Source organism: Hibiscus syriacus, unplaced genomic scaffold (assembly GCF_006381635.1).
Source record: "Hibiscus syriacus cultivar Baekdansim isolate YM2019G1 unplaced genomic scaffold, ASM638163v2 tig00116976_pilon, whole genome shotgun sequence".
Lineage (NCBI taxonomy): Eukaryota > Viridiplantae > Streptophyta > Magnoliopsida > Malvales > Malvaceae > Hibiscus > Hibiscus syriacus.
The window spans coordinates 838,598-860,985 of record NW_024063500.1 but is presented as its reverse complement, the minus strand read 5'-3'; the positions used below and the strand labels follow the sequence as shown (position 1 = coordinate 860,985).

General features: G+C 38.3%; 1 protein-coding gene across 5 annotated transcripts; it reads right to left on the bottom strand.

Annotated features, from left to right (window-relative positions):
- Nucleotides 1-1,103: 1,103 nt before the first annotated feature.
- Nucleotides 1,104-21,893, bottom strand: LOC120192661 (transcriptional corepressor LEUNIG-like). Of its 5 annotated transcripts, none has more exons than XM_039195405.1 (19): nt 21,839-21,893; nt 21,549-21,673; nt 20,955-21,052; nt 20,686-20,795; nt 7,044-7,502; nt 6,881-6,969; nt 6,465-6,543; nt 6,318-6,399; nt 6,103-6,152; nt 5,195-5,488; nt 4,862-5,050; nt 4,137-4,382; nt 3,919-4,036; nt 3,291-3,400; nt 3,021-3,170; nt 2,128-2,283; nt 1,887-2,015; nt 1,593-1,799; nt 1,104-1,429 (listed from the first exon to the last, which is right to left on the bottom strand). In XM_039195405.1, exons 2-19 carry the CDS (start codon nt 21,578-21,580, stop codon nt 1,274-1,276), a joined length of 2,754 nt encoding a protein of 917 aa, XP_039051336.1. In that variant the 5' UTR covers nt 21,581-21,673; nt 21,839-21,893; the 3' UTR covers nt 1,104-1,273. The 5 variants fall into 5 exon arrangements, with proteins under 5 accessions (XP_039051336.1, XP_039051337.1, XP_039051333.1 ...); XM_039195406.1 differs by having other exon boundaries at nt 6,318-6,393; XM_039195402.1 differs by having other exon boundaries at nt 3,919-4,063; nt 21,839-21,892.
- Between the last annotated feature and the right edge of the window lie 495 nt (nt 21,894-22,388).

Sequence of the window (22,388 nt, the reverse complement as noted above, 5' to 3'; positions counted from 1 at the left end):
GAGACTTCTATGGGATTCTCATCAATTTTAAAATAAATAGGGTAAACTGCCTTTAGTACCTAAACTATCAGTTTTGATATATTTTAGTATCTAAATTTTTAAGTTTTTCAAATCATACCTAACGTTTAATTTTTGTTGTATTTTAGTATCTCGCCGTTAAAAACTTAACGTGTTTAGTACCAAAACTATCAATTTTGGTCCGTTTTAGTACCTAAACTTTCAAATTTTTTCAAAACTTAATGTTAAGTTTTTAACAGTGCACTAAAATGAAATAAAAACTAAACATTAGATATGATTTTAAAAAAATTAAAAGTTTAAATACTAAAATGAACCATAACTGATAGTTTATGTACTAAATACGTAATTCATCCTAATAAATAATACGTAAATATTAAAGATTGAATGCATATTTATACTAATTTTTTACAATTATTTTAGTTTTTTCCCTTAAATGTTAACGAATGATGGCTTGATTTATAACACTTAAATAGTTAAATAGTAAAATTAACAAAATTAAAAGAACAATTGTCAAAATAAAATCCATCAATAGTTAAGTGGTCATGGTTGTTAGTTGGACTCCAAGTTACAAATTTTAAGGAATTCGCTTTTGTTTTTTATTTACGCCTAATTGCTTCGAACATACTTCCTCTGTATTAAAACTTCTGAATTCTGATAATAAACCAAGCCAATTTGAATCGATTTTTCCCATAAAATATTACCACGTTCATTTTTTAAAATCAAATATAGGTTGTTTTATGTGACTTAATAATTTTTATATGATTAATATTTTCACGAGTTTGTCGTTAAACTTTATACAATCATACTTGTTACGCAGATCTTACGTATGACATTTCTTGTTGTTTGGACCACCCTTAGTGTTTCTAAGCCAAATTTGGATTTTTAGGTGACTGGTGGATCTTCCTTGAGGGCAAAGCCATAAATCTTTCATTGGAAGTGCAAGATGAAAATATAGATTGTTGGGAGAACATAGGTAAAATTTTATGCCAAGGACTAAACTGAATTATCTATCATATTCAATTGGGGCCTAAAGCACAATTTCACCATTTTCCCCCCGATAAAAAAGTGGAATCCGCACAGGAAAAGAGAAGAAAAAATAAAAACAAAAGTCAGAGAACTTAACATACAAGGTCACATATCATGCATACAACAACGGGCAAGGTTGATGGCTAGCAACTAGGGTTATGGGGGAGCAAAAACAAACAATCCACATCGACAATGAACAACCACAACATCGATAAACTCGCAAGTTCTGCTAACAATTGTACGACTTCCACAATTTAACGAACCTGTCGTGACTAGCGGAAGAAACCAACCCTGTCACGGGTGAGACCGCCAATGCAGCTATTAGTCCTTCATGAGCCGACAACGTCTTAATCTTATTGTCTGTCATATTCCATAGCTCCAACGACTGCAGCAGATGAACAAAACAATTGCTATGTAATTGAACCCAACATGACTCCAGTGTTTCAAACAAGGATTCGAAAACCAATGGTCCTGAAACTAGTAAAACTATCCCGTGTACTACCAAGAGGATTTTCGAGAAGCTCGCAACAAACAAGAAAATTACTTGCCTGGTAACAGCCAATGACCAGCAATGATGGAATTGTTGGATGGAAAACACAAGAGTGAAACTTGTTGCCACTACAGCTCAATTCATGAACACATTCCCCTTCGCTTCGTGATCCAAAACTCCAAACTCTAACAGAGTCCTCACTAACAGATGCTAGAAACTCACCATTAGAGTCCCAGCATACCGAATGGATCAGTTTCGTATGTCCCTGTCATTATAAAATGCATAAACAAATCACAATCATTATATCTATGCCTACATAGAATTTCAAAGAGAAAAAAGGTCAGTAAAACACCTGTAATGAGTGTCGACAAGCTTGAGTTTCTGCATCCAATATTGATACAACATTCTCTGCAGCTAAAGCAAGATATTTTCCAAGGCGAGGTTGAAATCTCAGCTGGACTGTACCAGGAGCTGTACCACCCTGATCCACATAAAGGAGATGTTCTTAACAGGTGCACACACATCCACCTCAAAGAGAAAGGCCTGAATTCAATTTAATCACACTGCAAGGAACTCGGTTGCAAGATCATTACCTTGAAAACTCTTGCACAACTCCCTTTGTTGATACTCCAGTATCTGATTTCACCATCACCATCACAAGAGCAGATAAGGTCATCCTTAGTCGGGTGGAAGTCAAGTGACATAACATTACCAGAATGTCCCACAAAGGTGCGAAGTGAATAACCAGGCTGCACAAGAAGTCAAGAAAAGTAACTGTCAAAAATAAACTTCAGAGGCAAACCACCCCCTAAAAAATAGAGATTTCATCAAAAGAATAGAATAATGTCTTAAATAGTATTTTTTATCAATTTCTTAGCCAAACATGTTCAGTCACTACAGGCACATGATTTGCTTTATTTTCTATCATAACACCATCTTTTACTGTAGGAATAGACATATAAGATATTCAAATAACATTATATTTCCAGTGTCGCAAAAGCTGCAAATTAATAACATCAGGATCATAGGCCGATCCAAACTAGAATTCAAACAATAGCATACAACCCTTTAGGTTTTACATTCACGAAGAAGGAGCTGCAACATTAAAAGTATAAAATGTTTAACTATTTTTCCAGTTTTCCCATGAAAAGTGAAAACAATAGTTGCACTATAAAAACGAACTTCACATTGCAAAATACTACGTTCATGTTTAGTAGATATTGAAAGACTGTCCATAAATTCATGATAGAGGTGAATTTTCTTTCATTCTATAAAATTTTAACTGCTTTATTAGCAAGAACTTAAACTGCTCCGAGAAATCCACATACATGCATTGAACTTGAAATTGCGACTTGAGAAACTAAGGCATCTTTAAGTTAAATCAATGCTATTGAATAGCTATCAAGAAGAAAGAAAAGTCGTAGAAGACATTAACCCAAAAGTCGAAACAATTTTGCGAAAAGGAAAAGGAAAAATATCTACTAACACTTTCAGCATCCCAAACTCTGACAGTTTTGTCAAATGAAGATGTTGCAAGGCGTGACATGCTTGGACTGAAACGGACATCGGTAATTAAACATGAATGCTCTTCAAGTGTAGACTTTGGCTTCAAAGTATCTGTATACCATAATACAGCCTGTGTCGGGAAAAGAAGGTGCAAAGGATTTCAATTCTTAGCATGATTTGGAAATGAAAACCATCGTAAACTTAACAGTTTCAGAAGTAGCTAAGTTCTATCTCTTCTCCAGGTGCTCACCTTTTTATCATGGCCACCACTAGCAAGCAACTTTCCATCTGATGAGAAATGACAACAAGTGACTTTGCTACTGCTTGCTCGAACAGAATTTAATTCCATAAATGTGAAACCTGAAGAAAAATTAAAATTTGGTACTGTTAAAACATGGAACTGATTCACTTATGACCAGATGAATGTATATCCCACAAAATTGCAAATAAGGATAAATATAAGCCCCCATGCAATAGGCTCAATTTCTTTTGGTCATATTCAATTAGCATGTTAATATATAAACCTATGTAGCAAACAGCCATGTGATTAGTTAGTAGAGTGCTGAACTCTTAGTTACAGTGATCAAGATTCAATCCCTTGTAACCTAAAATCCCAGAAAATGCCCATGTGTCAAGATCATAAAATTACTAGCAATAAACAACAATTAAAAGGTCAAATCAGAAAGAATAACGCCAAAAAGAACATGGTGAATCCCAATAAGGATGCACCTATTGCCATAATCATTTCACAAACAAATTAATACTGGACAAAAAAATTCAAGAGAGCGGAACTACAATGTTAGAGAAAAGTGGATATATAAGATTTCCAACAACAGCAGAGTTTAACAAATCATAACCATAAAAGTTATTTTATACACCTTTAGTGACATCCACACATCGGCCAACTGCATCTCTAGGATCTGTATCATCATGCGATAAAAAAGATTCAACATTATCATCAAGTGAGCCATCCTCCACAAATCGATCCATATCAGCCTGCAATTCAAGATCTTTATCATCCCACTGCCAAAAGGAATTGCAATGAGAATTCATGCAAGAAAATTTTATTCATCAACACGAAAAAAAATATACTCACCAACTGGTTTGATGGTGATGTAATTGTGCCAGCACCATCAGCACCAAACATCATCATAGGCTTGGAAGAACTGCCACTATGAGGCATAGCAGCCATTGAAATCACATCTCCAGGGGTGTGCGTTGACGGTGTGGAAGGTGCTGAACTTGGGGAAGGACCAGCTGTGTTTGCTGTCCCCGTGCTATTGGCAGGGCCTGAAGAAGACACTGGCTGTTTTCTCTTTCTCCCATTCTGGTTTTTTGAAACCTTAAATTTATTTAAGGAAACTAAGTTAAGGAACTGCTCAAATATTTACTTAAGCCCGGTCTACTGAAATAGATCTTATAAGTGCACTCCAAATTCACTTGAACAGGAAAAAGGAAATATGTTTTAAAGCTTAAAACCATACACTAGAGGAAAATGACAGTAACAGTATGGTTTTTGAAACTAAGCTAATAATATTAGGGAAGAGCAACACAGAAATAAAGCATTCAAGGTTCTACCGAAAAAATATTTTTAAAAAATGGTTTCAGTATTCCAAGAGCGGGGAATGGGGGAGAAGAAATAATGGATATTTCAAAATAGTTAAGTCTATTAGCTAGAAAACTCATCAGGGACATTACAAATCTCTACCATGCCCTGAACATGCACAACACACACCCAGAATGGTGCCACATAGAAGCAAGATAAAACCCTCGGGAATCCTTTTGGCAAGATAAACTAAAGGTAACCAGAAAAGGGCAGACCTGATCATTCCCTCGAAATGAATTTGACATGCTACCATCCACGGTTACACTTCCACCCCCACCAACTTTATCTTGCTGAAGTAGACTTGGATTAGAACTCTGTGGCTGTTGATTCAAGAGTGCATGCTGCTGTGAGTTGCTGTTCTGTTGCTGCTGCAGTTGCTGATGTTGCAACTGAGCAAATTTTAACTGCAAGGCAGATTAAATATCTAAGAAACTGGAAGATCATAAAACTTATGACATAACAAAATACCTAGAAAATGAAAGGGAGAATTTGAAATTTCCTTTCAAGAGAAAGGGTAGGAAAAGCACACTTCATAGAGGCAATAATACCTTCATCAGCATATCTGCATCTCCTCGATTCATGAGCGGATTGCCTGCCTGCAAAAGCGATACATTTGGAACATCACCAATAGAATTTGAAAGGCCCATGGTCCGATTATTATTCAACAGCATTCTCAATCTTCTGTTTTCATCACTGCCACTTGGTGATGTCAGATTCTGCTGAGCGAGCATGAGTTGCTGCTGGTGCTGTGGTGTCAACATCTGAAGTTGGTGGAAGGGCTGAGGAGCCTGTATAAAAGGCTTTTGCTGTTGTAGTAGCCCAGATCGCAGTTGGTCCAGTCCCTAGAAACAGATATAACGATGACCATTCAAAAGAGATAAATGAAAAGTAAAATTTAAAATTCATAATATCTAAATATCCAGGCCCTCCAACTTTGCTGGAACTTTTTCCTAGGTCTTGTAATATGGAGACAGACAAGTTAGCTATGGAGGGGATTGGTTGATTGTTTCAGGCATTTTGTTGAACTGTTTTCGGTTGTATTCCAGGAAATGTTTAGGCGTTAGTCTTCATTGCTGTTGCTAGATTGGTTATCAGCTCAGCCAAAATTTATACTGTGTTAGTAGCTTAGATGGTTTAGGCTGAGCTAGTTCTGTTGTATAGGGTTGTATTCGGTTCTTTTTTGGTTTTTTGGTTATGTTGGGGGTGTTTATCTGGTTGTATCTTATGTAATTTCTTTTGGTTAATAAAATCTTTAGGCACTCTTTTCCTCCTTCCGCTGATTAAGGAGCTTCTCTACAAGCTCCTTTAATCAAGAAGGGTTTTTTTAATGAGGCCTTCAATTCCTATAAAAAAAAATTCATAAATATATGTAACAAGAAAAAAAATCATTTCAAATAGACATAACTATGATACTAAGAGTTATCACTAACGTAAAGCAAATCTTTATAAAACTTACTGTTAAAGGCCATCCTTTCAAAGTCAAATTATTGCCACCTTGATTCGAGCCTGAAAAAAAATGACCACACATAATTTATCTTCCAAATTTCTAGGTAAACAGAGCCCAGCACAAGAACAAGCAACCTGTAGTTGAGTTAATACTATCATTTTTGTTCTATTTTCAAAGTAAACGATGCAATTCAAACAGAATCCAAGAAACTGAAATAAAACTACCTGGAATTCCCATTAAAGATCCATCTGGACCGGCAGCCCTGGGATTCAATACTGGATTTATTTCACTCTTTATCTCCTGCTTCTAGATAAATTTCAGAACATGACTAAGAGAAGCAACAAGTGAAGGACAATATAATGTGAGCCTACCGGTGTTGTTCCTAGCAATTGCTGACCCCGAGCTTGAACTTGTGGAGACATACCACCCGAAGTACCATGCAATACTTGCCTGGAATTAGCATGATGCCAAATAAGTTAAATAGTATAAAAAACTAAGTGCCGGATGCATGAACAAACCCTATATTTGTTACTGGCTATTTCAGATAAAAAGGTGAAACAGTTCCAATTTGTTTGTAGTATTAGTTGTTATGTGGCTCAACTTCATGTTACAAAAGACTAACCACAAGATTGAAGGCAGTTACCCTAAAATGTAAATTGAAAACCTTGCAAAGCATTTATGCAATCTGTCTTAGGTAACATTCATATGACTTTGTTCAGATTGCAATACGAAATCATCCGCAGCCAAAGGCTCTTCTGAGTAATAAAAAATTATGAAAAATACTTACCCTGAAGGTTGGCTGGTTGCTGCTGCAGGCTTCAAGATTGAGGCATGATTGGGATCCAAAAGATGGCCCACATTCTCACCATACCTTTGCTGTAGGGAATTCCTTGATGGTTAACAAATAGAAGAATAGCATGCTTCCAAGAAATTAAAGATGATCCACCTACCTTTATGGCCGCTTCATCCAAAGAATCCCTTTGAAGTGGCAACTTTAGTCTTTCCTCATACATCTTTGTTGCCATGGCATTAGCAGTTGCAGCAGGCTGACGCATGAGTGTGTCATTTCCAACAAGTCCATTTGTACTGCCATTCAGGAGATGAGACCCGTCTCTTCTTTGTTGAGGCTGTTGTTGCTGTTGTTGCTGCTGCTGTTGTTGTTGCTGCTGCTGCTGTTGTTGTTGTTGCTGCTGCTGCTGCTGTTGTTGTTGTTGCTGCTGCTGCTGCTGTTGTTGTTGCTGCTGCTGCTGCTGCTGTTGTTGCTGCTGTTGTTGTTGTTGCTGCTGCTGCTGCTGTTGTTGCTGCTGTTGATGAGCATGCCTCTGCAATAAAAGCTGTTGCATCTGCAGTTGTTGCTGATGTTGAGGCTGTTGAGGTTGCTGCTGTTCTCGTGCTTTAATCAATTGCGTCTGCAATACCACAATGCACCATAAGCATAATCATATTTTAAGTAAAAATAATTTGGAATGCTTAACTATTTTTTTTTTTTGATAGGAATAGAATGCCTCTTTAAAAACCTCCCTCTTAGTAGACCCTTGCCCATAGGCAAGAACCAACTAGCTGAGGGAGGAAAAGAGTACATAATTTTATTAAATATAAAACTTTTACATAAAACTTAAGAACTCTCCAGCCAAATACTACCAACATAAAACACTCCTGACACACTATTCCTCTACAGCATACAAACCAACTAAATCCATGACTACAATCACCTAATTCCCTCCTTCGCTAACTTGTCAGCTTCACAATTACAACTCCTAGGAATCCACCTGACAATAGCATGAATTAAAGAAACAGAAGCCACCATTTCCTTAACAAAATTAGACAGAAAAACCGGGGCAGCAACTTGATTAATGATCCAATCCACTGCTGTCTTTGAGTCACATTCGATAATAAGCCTGCCCTTCAACACCCAATCTGAAGAAACAAAGATGTCAATGCAACAAGAGTTCCACCATACCAACCATTGGCTTCTTCAACATTCATCCCCCACCTTCTTAGCCTGCTTTTTGTTGGTAACTTGTCAAAATAAGGTACTTATTTTGGAAACATGGGTAGTTCTTTGGCTGGAGGAGTTTCGTGGGTTGCTTTCGTGGATAATCTTAGTAGGCGTGTGCAAAGAAGTGCATTATGGGATCGTTTTAGTCATTGTGGCAAGGTGATTAAGGTGTTTATTCCATTCGTTAACAGGAGACCTTATTATAAGGAAAATACGTTTGCTTTTGTGCATTTTGCGAGCAAAAATGATCTGCATCTTGCAGTTGAAAAGATGAATAACGTATCGTTCGATGGGAGGAGAATATCTGTGTCGATCGCTAAGTATCAGAAGAAAAGTACTCCGCCGAGCTTTAACCGTACGAATGTGAGGAGGTCTTCAGTTGCTGGTACAGATGAGTTGCGGAAGAAATTATCATCGCCAGCTGCAGTTGCAGAGAAGGAGGAGTTTTTGAATAAGTTTTATGATGGAAGGTCCTATAAGGATTCGGTTGTCGGAACAAAAGAAGTTGAGGGCCAGAAAGTGGGGAGTATTGGAGAAAAGGTAGAAGGGAAGACGTCGAGGGATATTTTTATTCCAATGGAGGATAGGACTTGGCTTAGAACGTCTTTAACTGGTATTTGCAAGCCAATATTTGAAGTTGAGTTTGTGCAAAGGGCGTTAGGATCTGAGGGAATCAATGTCAAAGTGCTTAAATGGGGATATGCAAAAAACGCCTGTCTGGTAGTTTTTCAGACTGTTGAGGACAAAGTTTCAACGATGGAAAACAAGTGGGAAGCCTTGTCCTTTTGGTTCGATAGGTTGGAGCAAGTTATGGAAGAAAAAGGAATTCCACTACCTTATTGTCAAGTTTCTATGATTGGTGTTCCTCTTAATTGCTGGTCAGTCCCTTTCTTCACTAGCTTGGCGTCGAAGTGGGGCAAACTAGTTAAGATACAAGAACAAACTGCTAAAAAAGTGGATTGTAGAGTAGCCCATATGTTGTTAAGGGTCGAAAGTCCTTTTGATATTCCTCCCCATATCACTATTAATACGTATGGGAGATCGTTCTTGATCAAGATTAAGGTGGAAGGAAGTGAAGATTTTTTTCCGGAGCTTGAGGATTTGGTTGAAGATGATGAAACAGTAAACAATGGGTTGAACTTGCCGGAAGAGAGCCTTGGTGTTGATATCGATGAGCAGGAAGGGAGGTTGAGTGAGCAGGCGTTGTCAGACAACCATAACAGTGTACAAGCATGGGCCTTGGAATCCTCTCAAGGGGAGCGCACAATTTTCAATGGACAGTTGGAGGGAAAAGGGGTTTTTCAAAATATAGTGGCAGTTGATGTATGTGCACAGGAGACAGTTCTTGATGACGATCAGGGTCAACAGAAAAAGATGGGGGTTGGTACAGATGAGAGAGAATGGGTGGTTAACAGGGGTGAGGTCCCATTGGGGCTTGACAATGTTGACCAAGTTAATGGGCTCATTGGTACTGTGGGTAGGGTAGAAGTTTTTGGGCCTATTCAAGGTAGTCCAAGTTCAAATAGAGGTGGTTACAAGCCTGATGAATTGGCTAATGCTAGGGGCGAATGTGGAGGTCCTCAGCAGACAGGTTTGAAGGCTTCAAAGCTAGATTTTGCTGCAGTTCAGGATGGAACAATTGGGTTACAAGTCAGTAAAATTCCTACTAGGAGGTGTTCTTCTTCCCCTCCAACAAATCGTGTTTATCCCCCTAAGGTAGCTACCCTTTTCTCTGACAGAGTTTACAGCAGATCTAATAAGAAGAATAAAAGAGATGATTTGAATAAGGGTTTTGCCGCAGTTGATTTTTCGATTGATAATGACGAATTGGAAGTAACTTGGCAGGTTAGCCAAATGTTAGGTGTTAATTTTGAGGGGGGTAAGAAAGCTTTTGCTGAGAAATTTTCCGAGTCTAATTCGGTTAGGGGGGAGAAGGGTGGTTATTAACCCTTATATTTGGTTGAAGGTTCTTTATCTTTTTTTTTAATTATATTTTTATGGTTCGTGTCTCTTGTGTTACTTGGAATATTAGAGGTTTAGGTAGGATGGAAAAGGCTAGGGCAGTGAGGAAGGTGGTTGTTGATAAGAAACCGTCGTTTCTTTTTCTGCAAGAAACGAAATTGGAGGTGGTTTCTGTAGGTTTGAGGAGGAAGTTGGGGGGTAAATATCTAGGTGGGATGGTGGATTCTCCGGCCGTGGGTGCATCAGGAGGATTGGTTACTTTTTGGGATGAGGATTGGTTTTTACCTCATTTGGTGAAAATCTCACCAAGGTTTATAGCTTTGAAGGGTATAGTAAAGGATAACCAAGTGGTGTGTTGTTTTATTAATGTGTACGGACCCTCTGTTGAAGCAGATAAAAAGGCGTTTTTTGAGGAGTTATCCAGTTTTATTGCTACATTGGGGTGCCCTTTATATGTAGCTGGAGATTTTAATGCTCATTTGTCACAGGAAGAAAAGTGGGGGAAAATCTGTATGAAAATTCAATTGGGTGGTTCAGGGAGTTTTTGTTTCATTCAAGTTTGATGGATCTGCCTTTGGTGGGAGGAAGTTTTACTTGGGGTAACAACAGGGAAGATCCTACATTTGTGAGGTTGAATAGGTTTTTAGTTTCTGCCGAATTCTTAGACTTATTCCCGGATGTTGTGCAGCTGTTATTACCTAAGTCAATTTCAGATCACAATGCTGTGGCATTGGATTCCAGTAAGATTAATTGGGGTCCGAAACCCTTTAAATTGTTCAATTACATCATGGAGGAGGAGGGTTTTAAGGAAGCTGTGGAAAAGGAAATTTCACAAGCAAAGAGTAGGAAGAGGATGAACATTGAGGAGTTACTTAGAGTTATAAAGGTTGAAATCAGGAATTGGTCTAATGGAAGCAGATTGCAACTTCAAAGTTTGATTGACAGCAAAGAGAGACTAATTTCGAACCAAGAAGCTCTATTACAACAAAGGAATCCTTCCGTTTCTATGGTGGATGTTGCAAAAGAAAAAAGTGAATTATGGACATTATATAAAAAAGAAGAATTAGTTTGGTTCCAGAAATCAAGGGCGCATTGGATTATGGATGGAGATAGAAATTCAAGGTATTTCCATCAATGTGCTACAAATAGAGGGAGGAGGAATGCTCTTAATTCTTTGGATGTGAGTGGAAATTTGATTGTGGATCCGATAAGGATAAAAGCTGCTATTTTTGAATTTTTCAAGAACGCTTACAATGCCATTCCGACGGTTGAAGTTGAGAAGTTGGAATTGACTTTTTCTAGACTTTCGGAGGATCAAGTTGCTCAATTAGACATGATTTTTTCGGAAGAGGAAGTTTGGGAAGCAGTTCTTTCTTCGGATAGCAATAAAGCTCCAGGTCCTGACGGATTGAACTTAGGTTTTTTCAAGAAATTTTGGCCAGTTTTGAAAGGTGACATTCTTAAGTTTTTTGAAGATTTTTACAAAGGGAAGAAGTTTGGGAAAGGTGTCAATCATTCCTTCATCACTCTAATTCCGAAGAAGCAGATTCCAGTCTGCATTGAGGATTACAGACCAATCAGTTTGGTAGGAGGACTTTACAAAATCTTGTCTAAAGTTTTGTCAAGAAGGTTAAGGCAGTGCATAGGGGGTTAATTGGTCATTCTCAATTTGCTTTCATCCCGGGAAGGCAGATTTGTGACTGCTCCTTAATTGCTAATGAAGCAATCGATTTTTGGAGGAGGAAAGGAAGAGAAGGTCTTGTCTTCAAAGTGGATTTCAAGAGGGCCTACGACACTGTTGATTGGAATTTTTTAATCAAAATTATGGAGTGTATGGGGTTTAGTAGAAGATGGAGGTCGTGGATTCGTAATTGCTTAAGTTCAACTTCTATTCAGTTCTTGTCAATGGCTCTCCAACTGAAAGTTTAACATATCTAGGGGGCTCAGACAAGGGTGTTCTCTATCCCCGCTTCTGTTTAATATAGTGGGTGAATTTCTGAATCTACTGCTGTCCAAAGCAGTAGCATTGGGGTTGTTTGAGGGCTTTCAATTAGGTTCTGATAATTCTTCGCCGATGCTGTCTCATCTACAATTTGCGGATGATTTGATTATTTTTTGTAAAGCTTCAAAGGGTTAATTGGCAAATCTGAAGAGGGTTTTGGTTGTTTTTGAGTTATGTACTGGGCTGCAGCTGAATTTGATGAAGAGCATAATTTTTTGTATCAATTTACAAGACAACATTGTTGGGGAATGGGCAGATTCTATTGGTTGTTTAAGAGACTCCTTTCCGACAGACTACTTGGGGTTACCATTGGGTGCTAAGAGGAATTCAATTCAACTTGGGATCCGATTGTAAATAAGTTTTACCAGAAATTAACAGGTTGGAAAATGTCTTCTTTATCAATAGCAGGAAGGACGGTCTTGATTAATTCAGTCTTGAATGCTTTGCCTAATTACTATATGTCACTTTTTAAAATGCCAGTGGTTGTGAGGAAGAAACTGGAATCTATTTTGGCCAACTTCTTGTGGGGTTCTTCGGCTGAGAAGAAAAGGCTTCATTGGGTTAATTGGAATACAGTCTGTAAAAATAAAGAGATGGGGGGATTGGGAATTTCGGATCTAAAATTACGGAATAGAGCTTTATTGGGCAAGTGGGTTTGGAAGTTTGGTACAGAGAAGGACTCTTGGTGGAAGACATTGATTGTTCTAAGTACAATGTGGGTTCGAGCTCTATTGTGGTAGATGATAATTGCCCTCTAATGTGTCTTGGATTTGGAAAGGTGTTTTAAATAACTATTGGTCTAACGACTCATTTGGATTATGCTTTCGAAATAATCTCGTGCTTCAGGTGGGAAAAGGAGAATCTATCAGATTTTGGCTTGATTCTTGGATTTCTAATGTTTCCTTGAAGACTTTGTTTCCTAGGCTCTTTGCTCTGTCTGTTAATAAGGAAGGTGTTGTGGCTGATTTTGGGTGTTTGTCGAATGGGGAGTGGGTGTGGGATTTACAACTTAGGAGGAATTTAATGGATAGTGAGTTTGAGCATTGGATGGAACTGATGGTGTTGCTGGATAATTTTCGCCCGCTGTTGAAGGGTGGAGACCGTGTTGTGTGGAAAGGTAGTGGGGATGGTGAGTTCTCGGTTAATTCTTGCTCAAGATTATTTTCAAGTTTAGCAGAATCTGACAATTCTTGGTTGGAGATTGTGTGGAAGGGCTTAGTCCCACCAAAGGTAGAGATTTTCCTGTGGCAAGTTATTCATCAGAAGATGGCTGTCAAAACTGTTTTATTGAGAAGAGGGGTTAAAGATATCGAAAACCCTCTTGTGTGTTATGTGGAGAGGAACCAGAATGTCAGTCACTTATTTCTTTTCCTGTGTCCAGGTTTGGCAAATTTGGATAAAACTACTCCGTTTGTGGAAAGTTATTTCAGTCTTTCCTAATAATCCGAAAGGCTTCTTGCTTTCATGGTTGCATCTTAGACCCTACTCGGATATTTGGAGATTTATTCCAGGAGCAGTTTTGTGGTCTGTTTGACTGTGCCGGAATCAGATTGTTTTTGAGAATGGCAAGATGGACAAAGATAATTTGTTCTTTTTGGTGAGGTATAGGGTGGCATCATGGTTTTTAGCAAAAAATAAGGATTTGTCTATTCATTTGGACAGCCTTGTGGGAGATCTTACTTTGGCGGATAAGCATAAATCCCCCTCTAATTTTCGACTGTCAAGATTAAAATGGTGCCCTCCTCCTTCCGGGTACTTTAAGATGAATGTTGATGGGGCAGTCAATTTTGACTGGAAAAGGAGTGGTATTGGTGGAGTTCTTAAAGATGCTCGTAATAACAAGCTGGTTTCATTCTCTACAGCTTTAGGACCTTGTTCTCCTATTTTAGCTGAGATTTATGCGATCAAAGTGGGGTTAGATATGTTTTTTGATTCAGTTTGGAGGGACAAAGGAAATCTGATTTTAGAAAGTGACTCGTTTCTGGCAGTGAAATGGATCAACAGCCCGGATCTCTGCCCGGTTCACCTTGTTGATTTTGTTACAGAAATTCAGAAGTCAGTTGGGCTTTATAATGTGTTATTAGGCATATCAGCGATGTATTAATGAGGAAGCTGATGGTCTAGCTAAGTCGGGAATTGGTTAGTGAGTGTGGAGGTTGTTTTTAGGAGCTGTGCTTTTGGCATTTTATTTTGGTTATGTTTCTTTGTTTAGGCAATCTTTTGTAATGTTTGGTAATCTTATGTAATTGTTGGTTATTAATCTACTAAGGCACTCTTTTCCTCCTTCCGCTACTTGTCTCCTTTAAAGAGACAACTATGAGGGAGGTTTTTAATGAGGCTTTCTATTCCTATCAAAAAAAAGATGTCAATGCCTTTTTTGATAGCTTTAAGTTCTGCTCGAATAGGTGTGGCAGGCCCGACACTTTCAGAGAATGAAAGAAGAGTAACCCGATTCCAATCCCTGAGAATTCCCCCTATACCAGCCATCATCCCAACACAGCAAACAGCCCCATCCACATTCATCTTAAAATAGTCCACCGGAAGAGGATTCCAGCAGTACACAATGCTGTTCAGAACCTTAGGAGCAGAAAAATTGTCAGCCAAAGAAGGATCACCAATTAGAGAGTCTACCTGAATAGAGAATAGGGGATACTTTGCTAAAAACCATTTGGCTAACCTTAAACGAACAGTGAAAAACAGTAAAATTCTGTCTAGTTTTCTTTCTTCAAAAATTAACTCATTTCTCATTTTTCAAATTGACCAAAAAACAGCCCCTGGAATAAACTTCCAAATAGCAGAATTAGGCCTCAAAGCAGCCCACGAACAGAGCAGACTAGGAGGGTCTTGTGGAATAGCTAACTGAATACCCCAGTACCCTAAAAGCTTAGTCCACAAATCCCAAGAAACAAAACAAGATATAAATAAATGCTGAACTGATTCATCCCTTTGATTACAAAAAGGGCAGAGAGTGTTTTCCCCTAAATGAACCCCTCTTTTCAACAGTTCCACCCTCACTGCAACTTTTTGGTGGGATAGTTGCCAAATGAAAGTCTCCACTCTAGGGGGAACTAAACCTTGCCAAACACACTTATTCCATTGAAAAGAATCATCAAGAGAAGAAGAAAGAACTCTCCTACAAGCTTTAACTGAGAACAGACCCTCACCTGAACCATCCCACAACAAACAATCCTCCAAATGCTCCAAATGATTAATGTTTTTAAGCATATCCAGTAACTCTGCCAACTGCTCAATCTCCCAATCACAAAGACTCATTCTCGTCTGAATATTCCATCCCCATCCATTCGAATCAAAACTACCAAAATCCACTACAGTACCCAATTTATTTGTAGAAAGAGCAAATATCCTCGGGAAAAGCAGTTTCAAAGGTAACTCCCCAATCCATAAATCGCTCCAAAAAGAAATTGATTTGCCATTACCTATTTGAAGCTTAGCATGAGATCGGAGACAACCACCAATAGCATCATCCTTAATAAAATTATTCACAATTCCCCTCCATATCCAAGAGTCTTTTGGAGAAAGGACCTTAGAAATATCCATGGAATGACAGCTCACATCGTGTTTGCTACATAAGAAATTCTTCCACAACGAATTTTTATCATTAGCAAATTTCCATACCCACTTTCCCAGCAGCGCTCGGTTTGTTATATTCAAATCAGCAACACCCATGCCTCCTCCACTCAACGGCCTGCAGATAGTATTCCACCTCACCCAATGCATTCTCCTCTTTTCGACCCCTCCTCCCCATAAAAAATTCGACATCAAGGAATTTAACCGATGACAGACATAGAGGGCAACTTAAAAATGGATAGGAAAAAATAGGGAGAGATGATAAAACAGACTTGATTAGCACCAATCGGCCAGCCATAGATAACGAAACAGCTTTCCAACCTGCCAACTTCTTCGAAAAACTGTCAATCACCGAATCCCACAACTTCTCTGAATTCTTTGACGCCCCCAACGGAAGTCCAAAATAAACCGATGGAAATGTACCTATAGAACATCCAATCTCCCTAGCCCAATCTTCAAGGATATCATTCTCCACATTAATACCAAAAAGTTTGCTCTTAGCTAAATTAATATGCAGTCTCGAAATCAAGCTGAAAATCCTCAAAACTCTACTAACATTCTTAATCTGGGTAATAGAAGCTTGGCAGAAAATAATTAAATCATCTGCAAACTGAAGATGGGACAACAAAAATGAGGAATGATTCTTACCAAAAGAAAACCCTTGAAAGAGCCCCGAATCCACTGCTTTAGACAACATCAGATGAAGAAGTTCCCCAACCACATTAAACAGCAAAGGAGAAGGCTACACCCTTGCCTTAACCTTTTGCAATGGGAAACTCTTCTGTAGGAGACCCGTTCACTAAAATCGATATTGAAGCAGTCGAAATACACTGGTTAATCCAAGAACACCACCTCTCACCAAAAGCCATATCTTTCATTAACCTTAGAAGAATTTTCCATTCAACTGTATCATATGCTCTGCTGAAATCCACTTTAAAAACAACCCCTTGAAGCCCTTGTTTCCTCCAAAAATCGATACCTTCATTAGCTAAACAAACACAGTCCATCAATTGCCTGCCCGGAATAAAAGCAAACTGTGTAGGACTGATAATATCCTTGACACAAGATATCAGTCTCTTTGAAAGGACTTTAGAGAGAATTTTATATAGGCTTCCCACAAGACTAATTGGTCTATAGTCTTCAATACACTCCGGATTACATTTCTTAGGGATCAAGGTAATAAAGGCATGATTTACTCCATGAGACCAATCCTTCCCATAATAGAAATCTGAAAAAAACTCCATAATATGCTCCTTGAGATCTTTCCAATATTACTTGTAAAACCCCAAGGTAAAACCATCTGGACCAGGAGCTTTTGAGCTATCAGAAGACGAAATTGCATGCCACACTTCTAGCTCTGAAAATTCCTCCTCCAAAAAAGCACATTGGGTTGCTGTTAACTTCAGAAAATCAAAATTTAGGCCCTCTACCTCCAAGGCTGAAATATTCGAATAAGCAGTCTTGAAATAATTAAACACACTGCCTCTTAATTTTCTCGGATCCGAGACTAATTCCCCTTCTACTTTCAATGAATGGATAGAATTGACTCTATTCCGTTTCATAGCACTAAGGTGAAAGAACCTCGTCTTTTTGTCACCTTCTTTGAGCCATCTATTTCTTGATTTTTGGCACCAAATACTCTCCTCTATCCTTAGCAACCTCCATAACTCCTTCCTGAATTCAACCACCTGACCCCTCTCCACCGATGACAACCTGCCTCCTTGCGACTTTAAATCCATGTCAAAAATCTTCATTTCAAGAGAGATAGATTCTGCCAGCCCTAAAAACTACTGCCTGACCATCTTCTTATCTTCTTTTTTGCAGCTTGTAACAACCTGAAAATACCACACTATTTACCTTCTTCTTCTCTACTGCCACAAAATCTGTAATCAATTCATCAAAACCTTGATCCTCTAAAAGATAATTGAAGAACCTAAAAGGTTTAGGGCCCCAATTAAGACAGAAATCTTCCAACAATACTGGATGATGATCTGAAATTGATTGCGGTAAAAGGCTTTGCGAAATTTGAGGAAAACTGTCAAGAAAACTTCCACAAATAAGGAACCGATCTAACCTAACCCATGTAGCCAATTCTCTATTACTACACCAAGTGTAAGATCCTCCTGACATGGGCAAGTCAATGAGATTAGCTTGCTGTACGAAAGATCTAAGAATATTTATTGCATGCCAATTTTGTGATCTCCCATGTTTTTCATCCGTTTCTAGGTACGCATTAAAATCTCCCCCTATACACAATGGCAGTTTCAACGAAACAACTAAATTCAGCAGTTCCCCATAGAATTCCTCCTTTTCAAACTCAATAGCAGGACCATAAACATTAATAAAAACAAACTCCTTTTGACAGTTCATAAAATTCCCCACTAAAGCCAAAATCTTCTATGAACATGTTGCACAGTGACCTTGTTGCACTTAGACCCCTGAGTTGGAGATACCGGCACACCCTTTAACAAATTACCTCCTATCCTCCTTAAAATCGAAACATGACAATGCTCCAATTTAGATTCTTGAATCGCCAAACCTGCATATCAACCTTCCTTAACATCCTCCGCACCCTTCTGAAGACTTAAGATTTTATCAATGAAGTCTTCTTCCCCTCCTTGAAAGAAATACCTAATAACTGACAAACTTCCCAAGTGGCCATTGCTTCCTCCACCAACTTTGAGAATTGGGGTGAAAAGACGGTGGAAATATTGACCAAGTCTACAGCTCCTTAGTAAGAACTCTTCTTCCCTTCTAATACTTCTTTCCTCTCCCAGAATCGGAAAAAGGAACCACTTCCAGCCCTCAGTAATGTCCAAAAATTATTCTATTATCAACAAACCACTGAAAATTCTTCCTTCCATTTTCTCTATTATCCGAAGAAAAATGCTGGAAATTTTCGCCTTCTGAAAATTTTGATCTAGAGTTGGAATAACCTCTGAACTAATGACCTCAGCCGTTTTACTGGTCTAACTCTTTTCCTTCTATATACTCTAGCATAGCGACCAATACCCTTTCTTCCATCATGATCACATCTAACTGTCAAACCAACTGGAACAGGAAAACCCAATTTCCAGCATTTAGAAACCTTCTCATTGCTTCCAGACTTCCTCCTGCAGCCCTTTCCTTCTTCTATCTCACCCGGAACAGAAACTTCAGCTTCAGGACTCCCGCCAATTCCTCCAACTAACTTGCTTCTATCCTTCTCACCTGAATCATTGACAGACTTAACTTGCCCACCCTGTTAGTATTGAGATCTGTGTATGATTTCTTTTTCATAGAAAGTTCCCCATCACTTTTAAACCTCCCACTGTCTTGTGTTTGCTGAAGCCACGTGCCCTCCTTTGACCGAACCTCCTCTTCTGATTTTTCCCTGTTGACTTCTTCCTTCTCTGAACTTCCATCTTCTTCCTCCTTCGAAAGAGCAATACCGTAACCCATCATCTGAGGCCTTCTGCATCTCTTCCTCTATTACAACTGAAAATTTGTACACTTCAATCCCGAATTAATTTTAACTTTAAAGGATCTACCATAAGACCCTACATTTGTAAATTCGGTATGTCAAACGGACTAGCTACCCTTAACAATAATCTCGCTGCAGAGAGGTCTACTTTCTTTCTAGTCTCCTCCATGATACTTACGAACTCCCCCCACGTACCTGCAAGTTTCTCCAAGAAGGGTTCAGACCAGCACAGAAAAGGTAATCCGACCAACTCCACCATGCAATACGCCAAAGGAACACCTTCCTCATTCAACAACGGAGATAACCAATGGAACCAGGAAGACAACTTCTCTCGGCAATTCGACCATGCCTTTACGAACTCTTCATTAGAGTTGAACATAACAATACAATCATTCCGAACATAACCCCAACTTACAATTTTAACCTCGAATCCCTCATTCTGCATAGCCTCTCTCAGCATCTCGAGCTTAAAGGGATACTTGATAACCCCTGTTAAAGCATTCTTCACCCAGTGTGAATCTTCAGTAGGAATGTGCATATTCCATACATCCCTTAATCCATTTACTTTCTTGTCTTGACCTCCCTTCTTTTCCACTAATTCCTGGTCCCTCCTCCCACTGTTATTCACTTCCACTACCTCCTTGAACGATCGGTCATCCCTCAAGCTTCTTGGTTTTTCCATAACCACCTGCTGCTTACCTTTGACCTCTCCAATTGACTTGTTTCCTTCCCTCTGAAATTTTTTCCCATCTAATTCTCTCCTCCTATCCTTCTTATACCTTGCGACCCCCACTGAGACTCTCTTCCCGTCAATCAACGTTCCGTTAACGTTTTGAACTGCTCTTCTTCTACCAGCCTCCAACGCAAATTGCACAAAAGCAAACGTCGATGATTTATAATTCGGTTTAGCTATAAAACTTGGAATAAAGACCCTCACAACTCTTCTATAATAGTTGAAAATCTCTCTTAACTCACTTCTAGTAACTCTCTTACTAAGATTATCAACAAAAACAGTCCATTCCTCAACGGAGGATGAACGACCTGTCACTCTCTCACTCTTTCTCTCTCTATCTTTCTCACTCATCATTCTAAAATGAATGAATGCTTAACTATTTGATACACTATATGTGTAAATAATTAAAAAATTTAGCAAAATACACCAGTAACACTTGTCCAGCCGACAGTCACTTCCTTAATTTCAATGATCAAAAACCTTTAGTTAGCCAGCCATGCAACAAAGCAGAACATAGAGGCTCCCATATTAGGAGCAGGTTACCAGTTAATGTTTTAAGGTAAAACTTAAAAGAACTGTTCTCTCACTTAAAAGTTCAAAAAAGAAGAAGAAAGAGTTGACTTACTCAGAAACAAGAAGCACTACCATACTTTCTAAAGTTTTAGTGTAAGGTGTTAAAATAGCGAGAAATGAACACCAAAACAGAAGTGCAAGATGCCAGATAAACCCAACCCTTTCTCATTTGCCCTCTCTACCCAAAAAGATATGCAAAAATTAAATTTTGATGCTAGGTCATCAAAATAAATTGACAGTTTAAAATTGAGAAAGTGAAACATCAAACCGACCTCAATATAAGATGCAGCAACCTCAGAGTGCTTCTCATTAGTCCTGGCAATGAATATGTCCCAGAAAACGGACCACCATTCAAAGAGAAAACCTCCTGGTGCATCAATAGCTGGATATCCAGGTTCAGAAACCAACATTAGAATCAACGAAAACATTAAATTTTCCAAAGCAAATTTGGTGCTAAGGGTGAAAAGAGGGGAACCTAATAAAGTAAGAATAATTCTTCTTCGGCTTTAATATAATTCCTGAACCCCACTTAGTTTCTTACCTACAGGATCTGATGAAACTTTCCCTTCAGCTTGAAATGCCTGAGCTGAAGCCTTTAAATCCCTCTTCACTAAATAATCATAGATATACACATCTAACCTGTTATTGAGACAATAAACGGCCAATAATCACTTATTACAACAGCAAATCAAATTTCACAACACCATCAGCAAAGACATTCAAATCTATAGTAAAAAGAAGTAACCATTCCTATGATCAGCTTTATCAAATTTTGGATTTTAACGAGGTATTGCACCAAAAGAATTTCTCAGATACAAAATAACACCATGGTGGTTTTGATGCAACAGTCTTTCAGAAAAGATTACTACATTAAACATATACAATTACCCTAAATCAAATTTATCCATTCGAGGGAATAAAGAACACAAATACTAAAAAGGATCATAACGGTAACTACAAGTGCCAGAAAGAAGAAACCCTAAGGAATGCCAGCTTCAAAGAGCTAAACTTGGAATCTAAAATACTTCAGAAAGAACACGCTAAAACCCAGAAAGGCATACATAACCAGAACCAAATCAAGCAATAAAAACGTAAACTTTGATAAGAAAGGGGGGGGGGAAGAGAAAGAAGTTACATTTTATCAGCTTCCCAGTTGGTTTGAGACATCTTGTTGAGCCTAACAACTGCCCATAAACACTTGAGAACAGCTTGAGATTCCTGGGTACTACTCTGAAACTGCTTCTCTTCAAGTTTTAATGGCTACCCATAAAAATAAAAATAAAATATTAACTCATTAACACACAATTGACCCCAAAAAAATATTATTACAGTAGTAGAAAGAAAGAGAAGAATCTATTCTGAGGAATAATACATGGAAAGAGGGAAAACCTCTCTAATTTAAGCAACATGAATTGATAGAGATACCTGCAATCCATCAAACGTTTATCGGGTTTTTCAGAACTTTCTCATATTTTTTTCAAGAGAATTTACTTTTTGTAGCTATTCCATTCGGCTTGCTTCTGCAGATATCATAATGCTTTACTAGTTGAATTTACCCAATAAGCCCTTTTAATTTAGCTAATTTCCAAAACCGTTCTGATTTCCACGGACAACTTTAAACTTAAATCACAATTGTAACCTTAACGTTTGATTCAAACTACGCCGTGTTTTGTGCAGAAAGGTATGAATTAGTGAGGCTTCTTGGGGAGTAACCGGTAAATTAATTAGAAAAAAAAAAACCCTACTCCTTTTCCCGTTGAGGGACTTGTATTCTTTGATATTTATGAATAAACGCCAAAATTGTTGTTTTTATGATTTCAACCCTTTTATTTTATTTCCATTTTCGGCCGACCCTTTGTTTTAGCCCAAATCAATCTTTTTGGTGGGTAGTCTGATCTTTTGATTAAACAAATGGTAAGATTGATTCGGTCCTTTATTTTCCATTTATATTATAATGATTTCGGGTTTTAATTTC